Source organism: Pseudochaenichthys georgianus, chromosome 20, assembly GCF_902827115.2.
Source record: "Pseudochaenichthys georgianus chromosome 20, fPseGeo1.2, whole genome shotgun sequence".
Classification (NCBI taxonomy): domain Eukaryota; kingdom Metazoa; phylum Chordata; class Actinopteri; order Perciformes; family Channichthyidae; genus Pseudochaenichthys; species Pseudochaenichthys georgianus.
Genome location: NC_047522.1, coordinates 24,147,899 through 24,160,884, shown reverse-complemented (window position 1 = coordinate 24,160,884; position 12,986 = coordinate 24,147,899). Strand labels below are relative to the sequence as shown.

The 12,986-nt window shown below is 42.3% G+C and overlaps 1 protein-coding gene across 2 annotated transcripts in view; it reads left to right on the top strand.

The window, feature by feature from the left end:
• rbm33a (RNA binding motif protein 33a) overlaps positions 1–12,986 on the top strand; it is a 56,655-nt gene that overhangs the window by 32,547 nt on the left and 11,122 nt on the right. The window contains exons 13-17 of one of the 2 annotated variants that reach the window (XM_034108441.2): positions 2,748–2,990; positions 5,330–5,599; positions 6,150–6,839; positions 9,265–9,426; positions 12,205–12,390. In XM_034108441.2, coding sequence (XP_033964332.1) covers positions 2,748–2,990; positions 5,330–5,599; positions 6,150–6,839; positions 9,265–9,426; positions 12,205–12,390 — 1,551 coding nt within the window. The remainder of the gene's footprint in view (positions 1–2,747; positions 2,991–5,329; positions 5,600–6,149; positions 6,840–9,264; positions 9,427–12,204; positions 12,391–12,986) is intronic. The other variant, XM_034108442.2, reaches the window with a different exon arrangement.

The following is a 12,986-nucleotide window of genomic DNA, read 5'->3' as shown; positions in this document are numbered from 1 at the left end:
AGTATAGCACCTTTCAAATTAAGACCACAGAAACATGAATACAACAACATGTGGCAGAAATGTAAGATTAACACTTTGAACCGTTGAAATAAGGAATTTAAACCAAAGTATGATGTTTTTTAAAGCATCCTCCCTTACGTATGACAACATGCTTTGTGTGCCATGAATGAATGATTTGTCTGCTTTAGTCTAGATTATTAATATTTCTGTAGCCATAGCGATGACTCGACTGGAGTACTGTACCCATGAATAAACTAGACACGTTATTATATTCACTGCTGTTGAAGCGTTAGGGAAAAACAGAGTCATTCTCAGTTTGGTTGGCACCACCTTTTTGTCACGAGACGTAGACAAGAGCTCCCTCTAGTGAGTGAATCACACGGAGGGTAATTATATGCAGGAGCCGTCTGATTCAATTTAGAGATTACTGATGATGAGAGGTTTTATTACTAACTTCTGTTATTGTTTAAAGTTCGTTAACATTGTATAAGATGGATAGATGGATGGATGGATGAATGGATGGATGGGTGGATAGATATATGGATAGATAGATGGATGGATGGAGAGATGGATGGATAGAGAGGTGGATGGATGGATGGATAGATAGAGATGGATGGATAGATGGAGAGATGGATGGATGGATGGATAGAGAGATAGATGGGTGGATAGATGGATGGGTGGATTGATAGATGGATGGATGGATGGATGGATAGATAGATAGATGGATGGATGGATGGAGAGATAGATGGATGGATAGATGAATAGATATATGGATGGATGGATAGATGAATAGATGGATAGATATATGGATGGATGGATGAATAGATATATGGATGGATGGATGAATAGATATATGGATGGATAGATGAATAGATAGATGGATGGATGGATGGATAGATGGATATATGGATAGATGAATAGATATATGGATGGGTGGATAGATATATGGATGGGTGGATAGATGGATGGATGCATAGATAGAGAGAGAGATAGATGGATGGATAGGTGGATGGATGGAGAGATAGATGGGTGGATGGATGGAGAGATAGATGGGTGGATGGATGGATAGAGAGATGGATGGATGGATAGATGGATGGATGGATAGATGGATGGATGGAGAGATGGATAGATAGATGGATGGAGAGATGGATGGATAGATAGAGATGGATGGATGGATGGATAGATGGATAGAGAGAGGCATAGATGGATGGATAGAGAGAGAGATAGATAGATGGATAGATAGATGGATGGAGAGATGGATGGATGGATGGATAGATGGATAGATAGATGGATAGATGGATAGATAGATAGATAGATAGATAGATGGATAGATGGATAGATAGATAGATAGATAGATATATAGATAGATGGGTAGATGGATAGATAGATAGATAGATGGATGGATAGATAGATGGATGGATAGATAGATGGATGGATAGATAGATGGAGAGATGGATGGATAGATAGATAGATGTAGAGATGGGTGGATAGATGGATGGATAGATGGATGGATAGATAGATAGATAGATAGATAGATGGATAGATAGATGGATGGATGCATAGATAGATAGAGAGATAGATAGATAGATAGATGGATGGATGGATGGATAGATGGATGGATAGATAGATAGATGGGTGGATAGATGGGTGGAGAGATGGATAGATGGATAGATGGAGAGATGGGTGGATGGATGGATGGATGGATGGATGGATAGATAGATAGATAGATGGATAGATAGATAGATGGATAGATAGATGGACAGATGGATGGATAGATGGATGGATAGATAGATGGAGAGATGGATGGATAGATAGAGAGATGGATAGATGGATAGATGGAGAGATGGATGGATGGATAGATAGATGGATAGATAGATAGATGGAGAGATAGATGGATGGATAGATGGATGGATAGATAGATAGATAGATAGATGGAGAGATGGATGGATAGATGGATAGATAGAGATGGATGGATAGATAGAGAGATGGATAGAGAGAGATGGATGGAGAGAGAGATAGATAGATGGATGGATGGATAGATAGAGAGATGGATGGATAGAGAGAGAGAGAGAGAGAGAGAGAGAGAGAGATAGATAGATGGATGGATGGATGGATGGATAGATAGAGAGAGAGAGATAGATGGATGGATGGATAGGAGGATGGATAGATGGATGGATGGATGGATGGTGTTCATAAAGGCTTATAGTAACCAAAGGATGCATGTAAAATAGCCATGAATATTTCTAAATTGTAGTGGTAATATTAGGGATGGGTACCGAGCCCCGGTATTAAACGGGCCCCGGGGCTGAATTATTAAAGACCGTGGTACCGTTAAACTCCATCATTATCGGTACTGGGGATATCTAAAACATATGTCATCTGTATTATTGCTACACACACATTATATTGCAGTTTTAGTGTCGCCAACTCCGTTTCTAATACGCAAAAAGACTGCAAAGTGCGTCTATGATTATTTTTAGTATTTTCCATCTTTCCAATCCAGACGAGAGATCTCTCTCTCTCCCGTGTGTGAGCGAGGGGGCGAGAGAGAGATCTCAATGAAATCCTTCTCCTGTATACTGTTCCCTTATTGCAAATGTTTACTACTCCCTGTAATTTATATCTATTTAAATCATTCATTCTATCCTCTTTTGTCATCCTTAGTTAATTGTTTTTTTTCAGGTATTTATTGCTTGAAAAAATTATATTAAAATAATATGATTTGTCGCCTTTCTCTGTGATTTCAGGGCTTAATGGGACCTCCCGTTTCCCAGCTTCCCCATCAGCCCATGCACCTGCACCAGCAGCAGCACCACAGGCAGGACTTACCTCATCATCAGCATCAACATCCAAATGTCAATGAGCCGCGTCCCATGATGCACCACGGCCAGAATCCTTTCCACCAACAGCAGGTGCATGGAGGCCCCCGACAGATGAGTCCCCGCCCTCAAAACCCCCAACAGAGAAACATGTCCAACAGGCAGAGGATGGTGAGAAATTCAGTATGTAGTGTCTCTACTTTAAAGAGTCCTCTCCTGCTGACGTTCAGGTGTATATCAGTATGTAGTGTCTCTACTTTAAAGAGTCCTCTCCTGCTGATGTTCAGGTGTATATCAGTATGTAGTGTCTCTACTTTAAAGAGTCCTCTCCTGCTGACGTTCAGGTGTATATCAGTATGTAGTGTCTCTACTTTAAAGAGTCCTCTCCTGCTGACGTTCAGGTGTATATCAGTATGTGGTGTCTCTACTTTAAAGAGTCCTCTCCTGCTGATGTTCAGGTGTATATCAGTATGTAGTGTCTCTACTTTAAAGAGTCCTCTCCTGCTGACGTTCAGGTGTATATCAGTATGTGGTGTCTCTACTTTAAAGAGTCCTCTCCTGCTGATGTTCAGGTGTATATCAGTATGTAGTGTCTCTACTTTAAAGAGTCCTCTCCTGCTGATGTTCAGGTGTATATCAGTGTGTAGTGTCTCTACTTTAAAGAGTCCTCTCCTGCTGACGTTCAGGTGTATATCAGTATGTGGTGTCTCTACTTTAAAGAGTCCTCTCCTGCTGATGTTCAGGTGTATATCAGTATGTAGTGTCTCTACTTTAAAGAGTCCTCTCCTGCTGACGTTCAGGTGTATATCAGTATGTGGTGTCTCTACTTTAAAGAGTCCTCTCCTGCTGATGTTCAGGTGTATATCAGTATGTAGTGTCTCTACTTTAAAGAGTCCTCTCCTGCTGATGTTCAGCTGTATATCAGTATGTGGTGTCTCTACTTTAAAGAGTCCTCTCCTGCTGATGTTCAGGTGTATATCAGTATGTAGTGTCTCTACTTTAAAGAGTCCTCTCCTGCTGATGTTCAGGTGTATATCAGTATGTAGTGTCTCTACTTTAAAGAGTCCTCTCCTGCTGATGGTCAGGTGTATATCAGTATGTAGTGTCTCTACTTTAAAGAGTCCTCTCCTGCTGATGTTCAGGTGTATATCAGTATGTAGTGTCTCTATTTTAAAGAGTCCTCTCCTGCTGATGGTCAGGTGTATATCAGTATGTAGTGTCTCTACTTTAAAGAGTCCTCTCCTGCTGATGTTCAGGTGTATATCAGTATGTAGTGTCTCTACTTTAAAGAGTCCTCTCCTGCTGATGTTCAGGTGTATATCAGTATGTAGTGTCTCTACTTTAAAGAGTCCTCTCCTGCTGACGTTCAGGTGTATATCAGTATGTGGTGTCTCTACTTTAAAGAGTCCTCTCCTGCTGATGTTCAGGTGTATATCAGTATGTAGTGTCTCTACTTTAAAGAGTCCTCTCCTGCTGATGGTCAGGTGTATATCAGTATGTAGTGTCTCTACTTTAAAGAGTCCTCTCCTGCTGATGTTCAGGTGTATATCAGTATGTAGTGTCTCTACTTTAAAGAGTCCTCTCCTGCTGATGTTCAGGTGTATATCAGTATGTAGTGTCTCTACTTTAAAGAGTCCTCTCCTGCTGATGTTCAGGTGTATATCAGTATGTAGTGTCTCTATTTTAAAGAGTCCTCTCCTGCTGATGGTCAGGTGTATATCAGTATGTAGTGTCTCTACTTTAAAGAGTCCTCTCCTGCTGATGGTCAGGTGTATATCAGTATGTAGTGTCTCTACTTTAAAGAGTCCTCTCCTGCTGATGTTCAGGTGTATATCAGTATGTAGTGTCTCTACTTTAAAGAGTCCTCTCCTGCTGATGTTCATGTGTATATCAGTATGTAGTGTCTCTACTTTAAAGAGTCCTCTCCTGCTGATGTTCAGGTGTATATCAGTATGTAGTGTCTCTACTTTAAAGAGTCCTCTCCTGCTGATGTTCAGGTGTATATCAGTATGTAGTGTCTCTACTTTAAAGAGTCCTCTCCTGCTGATGTTCAGGTGTATATCAGTATGTAGTGTCTCTACTTTAAAGAGTCCTCTCCTGCTGATGTTCAGGTGTATATCAGTATATAGTGTCTCTACTTTAAAGAGTCCTCTCCTGCTGATGTTCAGGTGTATATCAGTATGTAGAGTCTCTACTTTAAAGAGTCCTCTCCTGCTGATGTTCAGGTGTATATCAGTGTGTAGTGTCTCTACTTTAAAGAGTCCTCTCCTGCTGATGTTCAGGTGTATATCAGTATGTAGTGTCTCTACTTTAAAGAGTCCTCTCCTGCTGATGTTCAGGTGTATATCAGTATGTAGTGTCTCTACTTTAAAGAGTCCTCTCCTGCTGATGTTCAGGTGTATATCAGTATGTAGTGTCTCTACTTTAAAGAGTCCTCTCCTGCTGATGTTCAGGTGTGTGTGTGTGTGTGTATATATATATATACAATATGTTTTTTATTTTCTCTCCAGAACACACCCATGTCTAAGCAGATGCAGCATCGCAACAGCAACCTGCGGGAGCTTCCTGTTGCGCCTGCCAACACGAACATGAACATGAACAACGCCCGCCCCGCCGCCAACGTTCGGCCTGTTGCCAAGGCAATACTGGGTGTGCGTCCAGGGCAACCGATGCCCGACGGAGGAAGAGGACGAGGAAGAGGACAGGTCGTTTCCAAGATGCAGTCACAGCCACCCGGAGGAAGGACGGTGGTTCGAAAGGAAATCCCACGAACACCACTGGTCAGTTTCTTGTATAAAATAAAATCGAGGAAACCAAAAATATATATTTCAGAAAATCAGAATCAAGTTTATTGCAAGGTGCGTTTACTCGTAAAAGGGTCTTGCTTTGGTGTACGACGGAGCCAAAATGAAACAACATAAGGAAGTAAAAAATACAACGATTATAGAAAGAAAGAAAATAATTTAAAAATAAAGATTTAACGTAAGAAAAAGAGTATTTACACCAAATATAAATATACAAACGAAACAAAAAACGTAGTGAAATGAATATATGATATACGACAAACTGCAGTGTTATGTTTTAGTCATCATTTTGAGTTTCCTTCTGAATTCCCAGTGTCCGAGAATTGACTAGAACCTCTAAACCAATCAGTATGCAGAGAAGAGCTCCTTTCCTCAAAGCCCAATCATAAGGGCGATAATGGCTCGGTCTCAATCAATTGAACCAGGTCAATACTATTGCATTTCTTCTCTTGGGTTTTGCCTGATTACATCTTTAGTGTTGAATAAAAGGCACACCGTGATTCCCAGCTGTTTTTTGGTTCCACAGGACCCGAACGAAGACGAGGAAACCCGGCAGTACCGCTTGAAGATCGAGGAACAGAAGCGCTTGCGAGAAGAAATTCTGAAAACGAAGGAAATGAGACGACAAATGCAAGCCGGCGTCCGAAAGAAGGAGTTGCTCGAAAGGATCAGTTCTCAGACTCCGACACCACAGATTCAACCTGCACAACAGAACCAGCAAATGCCACAACCTGTACAGCAACCGCAACAACAACAACAACAAAGACAACAACAACCACCACCACAGCAGCAGCCGCAGAGACAGTTGCCTCAGAGAGCCCCACAACCTTTAAATCAGACTTTTAAGAATCCCATTCAAGTCATTCCTCCAAACGGCAATCCTCAGATTCTCACGCCACGACCTAATGTGAAAGCACGCCTTCAGATGGTGAAAGGAAACATCCAGCAGCAGCAACAACAACAACAAACCCCCCAAGTGCATGTTCCAGATCAGCAATGGACTCAACCAAACCCCCAACAGCGAAGGAACTGCGTTCAGATCAGACCCGGAGCTCAGATACAGACGCTTCCTCAGAAGAACATCCCGGTAGCTCCTCAAATCCAGACCCCGGGGCCTCCTCAAGCGGGCGCGAAAAGAACCGTAATGCAGCGGACCAAAAGCGTCGATGACCAGCAGGTGCCACAAAAAGTCAGAGTCGTCAAACTTTCCGGAGCGGTGAGCATTTCATTTTGTGTCCGTCGCCTTCAGATTTCGCCCCGCGAGGGAAAACGACTGATTGCCGCCGCACTGTCTGTTTGGTAATCTAAACGATGTCTAACCTATGGGAATGACAGGCTGATGTGATGTGTCATGTTGGTAGAAATGGATCTGTAAAGACACGACGCGTTCACGCACATCTCGCCTTAAGATCACAGGAAAGGCTGTCGGCGTTAAACGGGGCAGAATGACATTTATCTACAGAGTTAGGGACAGCTCGTCGCTGCTTTTAAAGGTTGATATCCTTCTTTAAGGGCAGCACGTTGAAAGATATAGAGACGGTAACACCAACAAGTCCGGATATATCCAATCTTTATTTCAGACTCAAGGTCCATATCACAAAAAGACAAAACATTACATTATATATCTCTCACTGCCTCCATAAGTTACGGAGCGTCCACACTACAGCTTCAAAAAAAGCTTGGAGCTGGGCGTGTCTGGAGCTTGGGGATTTTATTCAAGCAACGCGACCAACAACCAATCACATGAATCTCCCGCCCCCGACATACAAAGCAAAAACCCCGGGGATTTTATGCGAGCAATATATATATATATATATATATATATAAACTCCCCAAACAGGCGAAACCCTACCAGCTTCCCCCACTGTTTCTGCCTCCTCCCTCCATGCTGGTTCCTCCGGTTTGTATCCCGGTAGGTGAAGAGGGTCTGGTCATACAAAACCGGGTGATTTGCTACGGCGATAGTTAGTTTCTCCTCCAACTTTATTTGAAATATAGAAATGAACGGCGGGATATCTCTCCCAGCTTAGACGCGGTTTGATTGGCTACGGCTTGAGCTGTCAGATTTTCCGAAACGGGATTTGATTGGCTGGCGCACATTGTTCAACTTCTGACGCCGGAGACGCCGGAGTAGCCAGCGTCGGAAGCGTCGACAACTTCAAATAAAGTTGTACATTGTTCAACTTCTGAGGCCGGAGACAGCCCGCTCTGCTACCCACAATTCAGTTCGGCGAAAAAGCGAGGCAACGTGACGTCACTCCATTGAAAGCGAATGGGCAGATTGGAGTTGTCGACGCTGTAGTGTGGACGCGCCGTTACTGCCGTGTCCTTAATTACACATTCATCATGATTGAAAAAGCACAAAGGCATGCGTGTTTAACACTTGTCCCCGACGATGAGACGGGATGTGATAGTATTTTTGAAAATAAGCCGCTTTTCCGACTCCCGCCCCAGAGGATCAAGCTGCTAAAAGAGGCAGACTCTCACTGCAGATGAAGATAGCTGGGTGTCAGTGTGCTAATGGAAACCTGTGCTCAGCTATCTGATGTGGCGCATCACGGAGGGGAGAGGGAGAGTGGGATGTGAAAACGTACAGACTTGTCTTGATGCCCCCTCTTCCACATTGTTCTGCTGTCACCAGCCAGCGCTTGACAATGTTATCTCGCCTCCTCTCCCCTTTTTTTCTTGCTCCTTCCTTTCCACTTTGTCATCCCTCGATGCCCCGTCGGCCCCATCTCTCAGGTGCGAGGCAAACCCACAAAAGGATGCCAATCCAAAAACCCTTGTAATTAATCTTTCTTGCTTGATCGCCGGAGACATAATACCTGCGTAAGAAAGTCGCCACTTTTGAGGATTTGGATTTGTATGGCTTAGGCGCGCAGATAAGAGGCAAATTATATTTTCATCAGGGATAATACAAAGCAGCGCAAGGAGACACAAAAGCTGTGGGAATTTGGGGGGGCGGGGTACACATCGAGCTGCTGTCGTCCCAGTGTAATGCAGCTTAGCATTTGATGGGTGCAATCAGGGGCTGTGATTTCTATAGGAGGGATTAATCCATTTACTCTCAACTGGGGACAGGTCGGAGATATCGCCTCCTTTCTCCCTCTGTATTGATCTGTCACATCTCTGCAGAGTCGCGGGACGAACAAGAGACGACCTTCAAGTCCTCCTCTTCCCCCGCTCTGTCAACACACTCGAAGCTGTGACTTTATTTGATAATGAGACCATCACCTTGTTGGGTGGATCTTTATTCCTCGCAGCATGTCGGATAGGGATCCAGCACCGCCGCTTTGTAGATATGGCCTTGTATCTCCCTCTTTGCCTGAACGGCTGAATATGATTGTGAGGCCCGCAGATTGATAGGAAGAAGCCTGGGATTTGGTGTGTTTGAGGGGCTGAGTGAGTGATGTGAGCGGTCGGAACAACAACCCGCATCCACATTAATGATCCGTCGTAGTCCATTAAAGGGAACTGAGAAAATGGGAAACTTTTAATCATAAGATTCGAAGCTATACGGCGTTTCACCATATGTGTGACTATGTCGCTATAATTCATCGATGCATCCATCAACATAAAGAAAATACAATATATAAATAAGATACATATGCAAAATGGCTCAACGTTCTTCCATCTTACAGGGTGGAGGAGTTGGTGTTGGAAATCCAGTTCAACAACAACAACAAGGCACCTGGGCGGCATCACCTCTGACCCAAAGAAAGGTGACGATGGCGGGGCAACAAGGAGCAGCAGCAGCAGTAGCAGCTCCAGCTGGACGAGGAGTCACCCCACAGCAGAACAGGGTATGTGAGGAGCCGCTGCATGCTTTCCCCTCTGCAACACTGACTATATATCTATATTAACAGTGTCTGAAATAAAAGATTAAAGACCTCAAGGCTTTTATTGTCATTCGTACACGGCTACGGTGAAGTTCTGTCGATGGAAATCTGACAGAGAAACAGATAGAAAGAAAGAATAGACGATGATATAACGACGGATGGTGCAAATTCACATTGTGGTTACAAGTTAAAATAATGGATGATAGATGGGATGATATTAAATCGAATAGAAACAGTTTAAGATGCATCAGAGCATTGAGAGAGTGTTGGCTACCTAAAAGGGGAACAGATATATTTTGAGCTTTGCTTCCATGATGTAAGATAAGATTAATTGATCCCATTATTTCCGTCACATCAGCATGTTGAAAGCACACACTGCACACGAATAGAAAAGAGACATATATACAAGGTAACGGTGAAAGATATGGGCAAGTTCACATCGTGATAACCACCTGAAATATAGGCAGCGATGGGATGATAGTAAGATTTAAGATGCATCGGAGCATTGAGAACGTGTTGGCTGCCTAAAAGGCCAACAGATATAGACTTCCATCGAGCATGCGTCCTTAATGTAAGATAAGATTGACTTTATTGATCCCAAATTGTGACATTTTCTCCGTCATAGCGACACAATGCACATCATTTGAACAAGACTAGAAAATAGAAATGTATATTCGAGGTGACGGTGAAAGATTTGGGCGTAATTGGCGACGGCTGCCTCACCGGTAGACGTGGCGACGGAGCAGCAGCAGTGATAATAAGACGGGACAGTGTGCCAGCTGCAGCAGTATATTGACAATTTGAGTGCAGTGTAACACGTGAGGGTAACATAAGGTCCCTCGGCCTCTTTCTACGCCTGTCACCTGTCACGGAAACCAAACTCGGTGGCGCTGAAAAGCTACGGCACATGTCTTGCATGGCTCGTACGCTCCCCCGCCCCCAACACACACACACACACACACACACAATATTCCCTTTCACTTCACTCCCCCTCCTCCTCCTCCTCCTCCTCTGCAGAAGAAAACACATACCTCTCAAGCTCAAATGAAGATATGCCAGGCATCGTGTTTTGACGTCAGTGTAGAGATATGATAAGTCAATCATGTGAGAGGGAAACACGCAGCGGTTTTATCAACGTTCTTTGTGCGGAGTGTAGCTCGTCTCCACTTGGTTGAAAGGTTATTTATATAGCGCCTTTCAACACGAGGCAATTCAAAGTAATGGTGGTTTGCTTTAGATATTTGGAGCATTATAACTGAATGCTTCCGTTTCAATAAGTCTTCAGTAAAGGGAACTTCCACACCAACACTGTGTGCAAAATATATATATATATATATATAAGATTTTATTAATCCAGAGGGGAAATTCAGTGGTACGAAGCAGCAACAGGGTAAGTATGGAAAAAACAGGACAGCAAAGAGTCACACAGATTAATCAAATCAAAAATAAATAAAATTAAAATGATAATAAAATACTATAAAATAGGAAATGGGTAAAAATAAAAGTAAAATAACTGTCAGCATATGTACATATTTGGTCCTCTAAGTCAGGGGTGTCAAACTCAAGGCCCGCGACTTCATTTTATGCGGCCCCACAAGAGCTTGCAAAGAATATAATATGATTATTATACGGTTACATGCTACAGAAGCACGTTGCCCATAAACTACATGTCCCACAATGCATCTGAATTTGACTTTTTTTCTCAGAATTTGCCTTTTTTCATAGAATTCCTTTTTCTCAGAATTAGATTTTTATTTCAAAATGTCACTTCCATTTCTTTTTTCTCCAGAATTTGGCTTTTCTTTTTAAATCATTTTTGGGACATACGCACTGACTTGCCCTAGACTTCTGCTTTCAGACGTAGTTAATTATGAAGTTATTACCCTATCCGATGATAATCCAATGCAGAGGCAATGATGTAATATAATACATTATTTTGTATGTATTTTTATATAGTCTTAAAGTTACAACCGGCCCTTTGAGTGCAACCATAATGCTGATGTGGTCCGCGATGAATTTGAGTTTGACACCCCTGCTCTAAGTTATAGTACGGAATACGTTAAAGTGAAAATGCACATCTGTACACATAGTGACATATCTATCTACCTTGTTGGTCTACTACTAATAATATGTTAGCATGGGTTGTGGAATATAACGTATTATTATTAATCTATAATAACGAGCGATTACGTATCTGCCACTACGTTATTCACATTAATTATGTCTTTGTTTCCTGTAGATATTTAATTGCTCTTTTTACTGCGCGGTTAGTGTACAGTTTTAATAATACAAATAATACATTTTATTTAAGGCGTCTTTCGAGGACACCGTACAATTTGTTAAATATTCTAAAAGCAACAGAAGGATAAAAACACAAACATACCATCACGGAGAGGACGATTTAAAGTGGACTCAAATGATTAGGAAACGGTATTTTATTATTGTGCTGTTGTGTTTATTGTATTTCTGTAACTCTGTAACTGTTTCCTTCGGGATAAATAAAGTCTTATCTTATTAACCCCTATCTTTCATATTGTGATATCTTTGATGTAACGTCTTCCCTGCATGTTTCTGGTGGTTTGCTCGAGATATTCGGAGCTTAATAACTGAAAGAATGTAAAATCTTCTGTATCTCCGCCTCCGCCGCCGCCGCCTTCTCCTCCTCACCCTTCCCCGATTTCATTTATTCTTTTTTTACCAAATGTGGGCGTTTTTTTTTCTCACACTTTGCGTTGGGTGTAGGTGGTCGTTTCGGCACGGGGACGAGGGCGAGGGGTCGCTCCGGTTGGTCGAGGTCGGCCAATGTCCACGAGACAAAGTCCGAAAGCAGACGAGACTGAACGCTGCACCGTTTCCATCGAAGGCCTTTCTTCTTCTACTACTGACGCACAACTGCAGAACCTCCTCAGATCCATCGGCCCCATAGAGGTAGGAACCGGGGTTTCCGTCAGGGGTGGGGGAAATAATCGATACGGCATAGTATCGAGATATTGTATCGATACGCGGACGCCAAGTATTGATATTTTATGATATAGACTGTAGCATATCACTCCGAAAGATGGTCGTACACTTGACTGATGTGTAACAACGTAAGAGCTACACAAAGACACACAAATATCTATGAGCAAGATCTGAGTACTTCTACTTTTACTACAAGATCTGAGTACTTCTACTTTTACTCAAGAACAAGATCTGAGTACTTCTACTTTTACTCAAGTACAAGATCTGAGTACTTCTACTTTTACTCAAGTACAAGATCAGAGTACTTCTACTTTTACTCAAGTACAAGATCTGAGTACTTCTACTTTTACTACAAGATCTGAGTACTTCTACTTTTACTCAAGAACAAGATCTGAGTACTTCTACTTTTACTCAAGTACAAGATCAGAGTACTTCTACTTTTACTCAAGTACAAGATCTGAGTACTTCTACTTTTACTACAAGATCTGAGTACTTCTACTTTTACTACAAGATCTGAGTACTTCTACTTTTACTCAAGTACAAGATCTGAGTACTCCTACTTT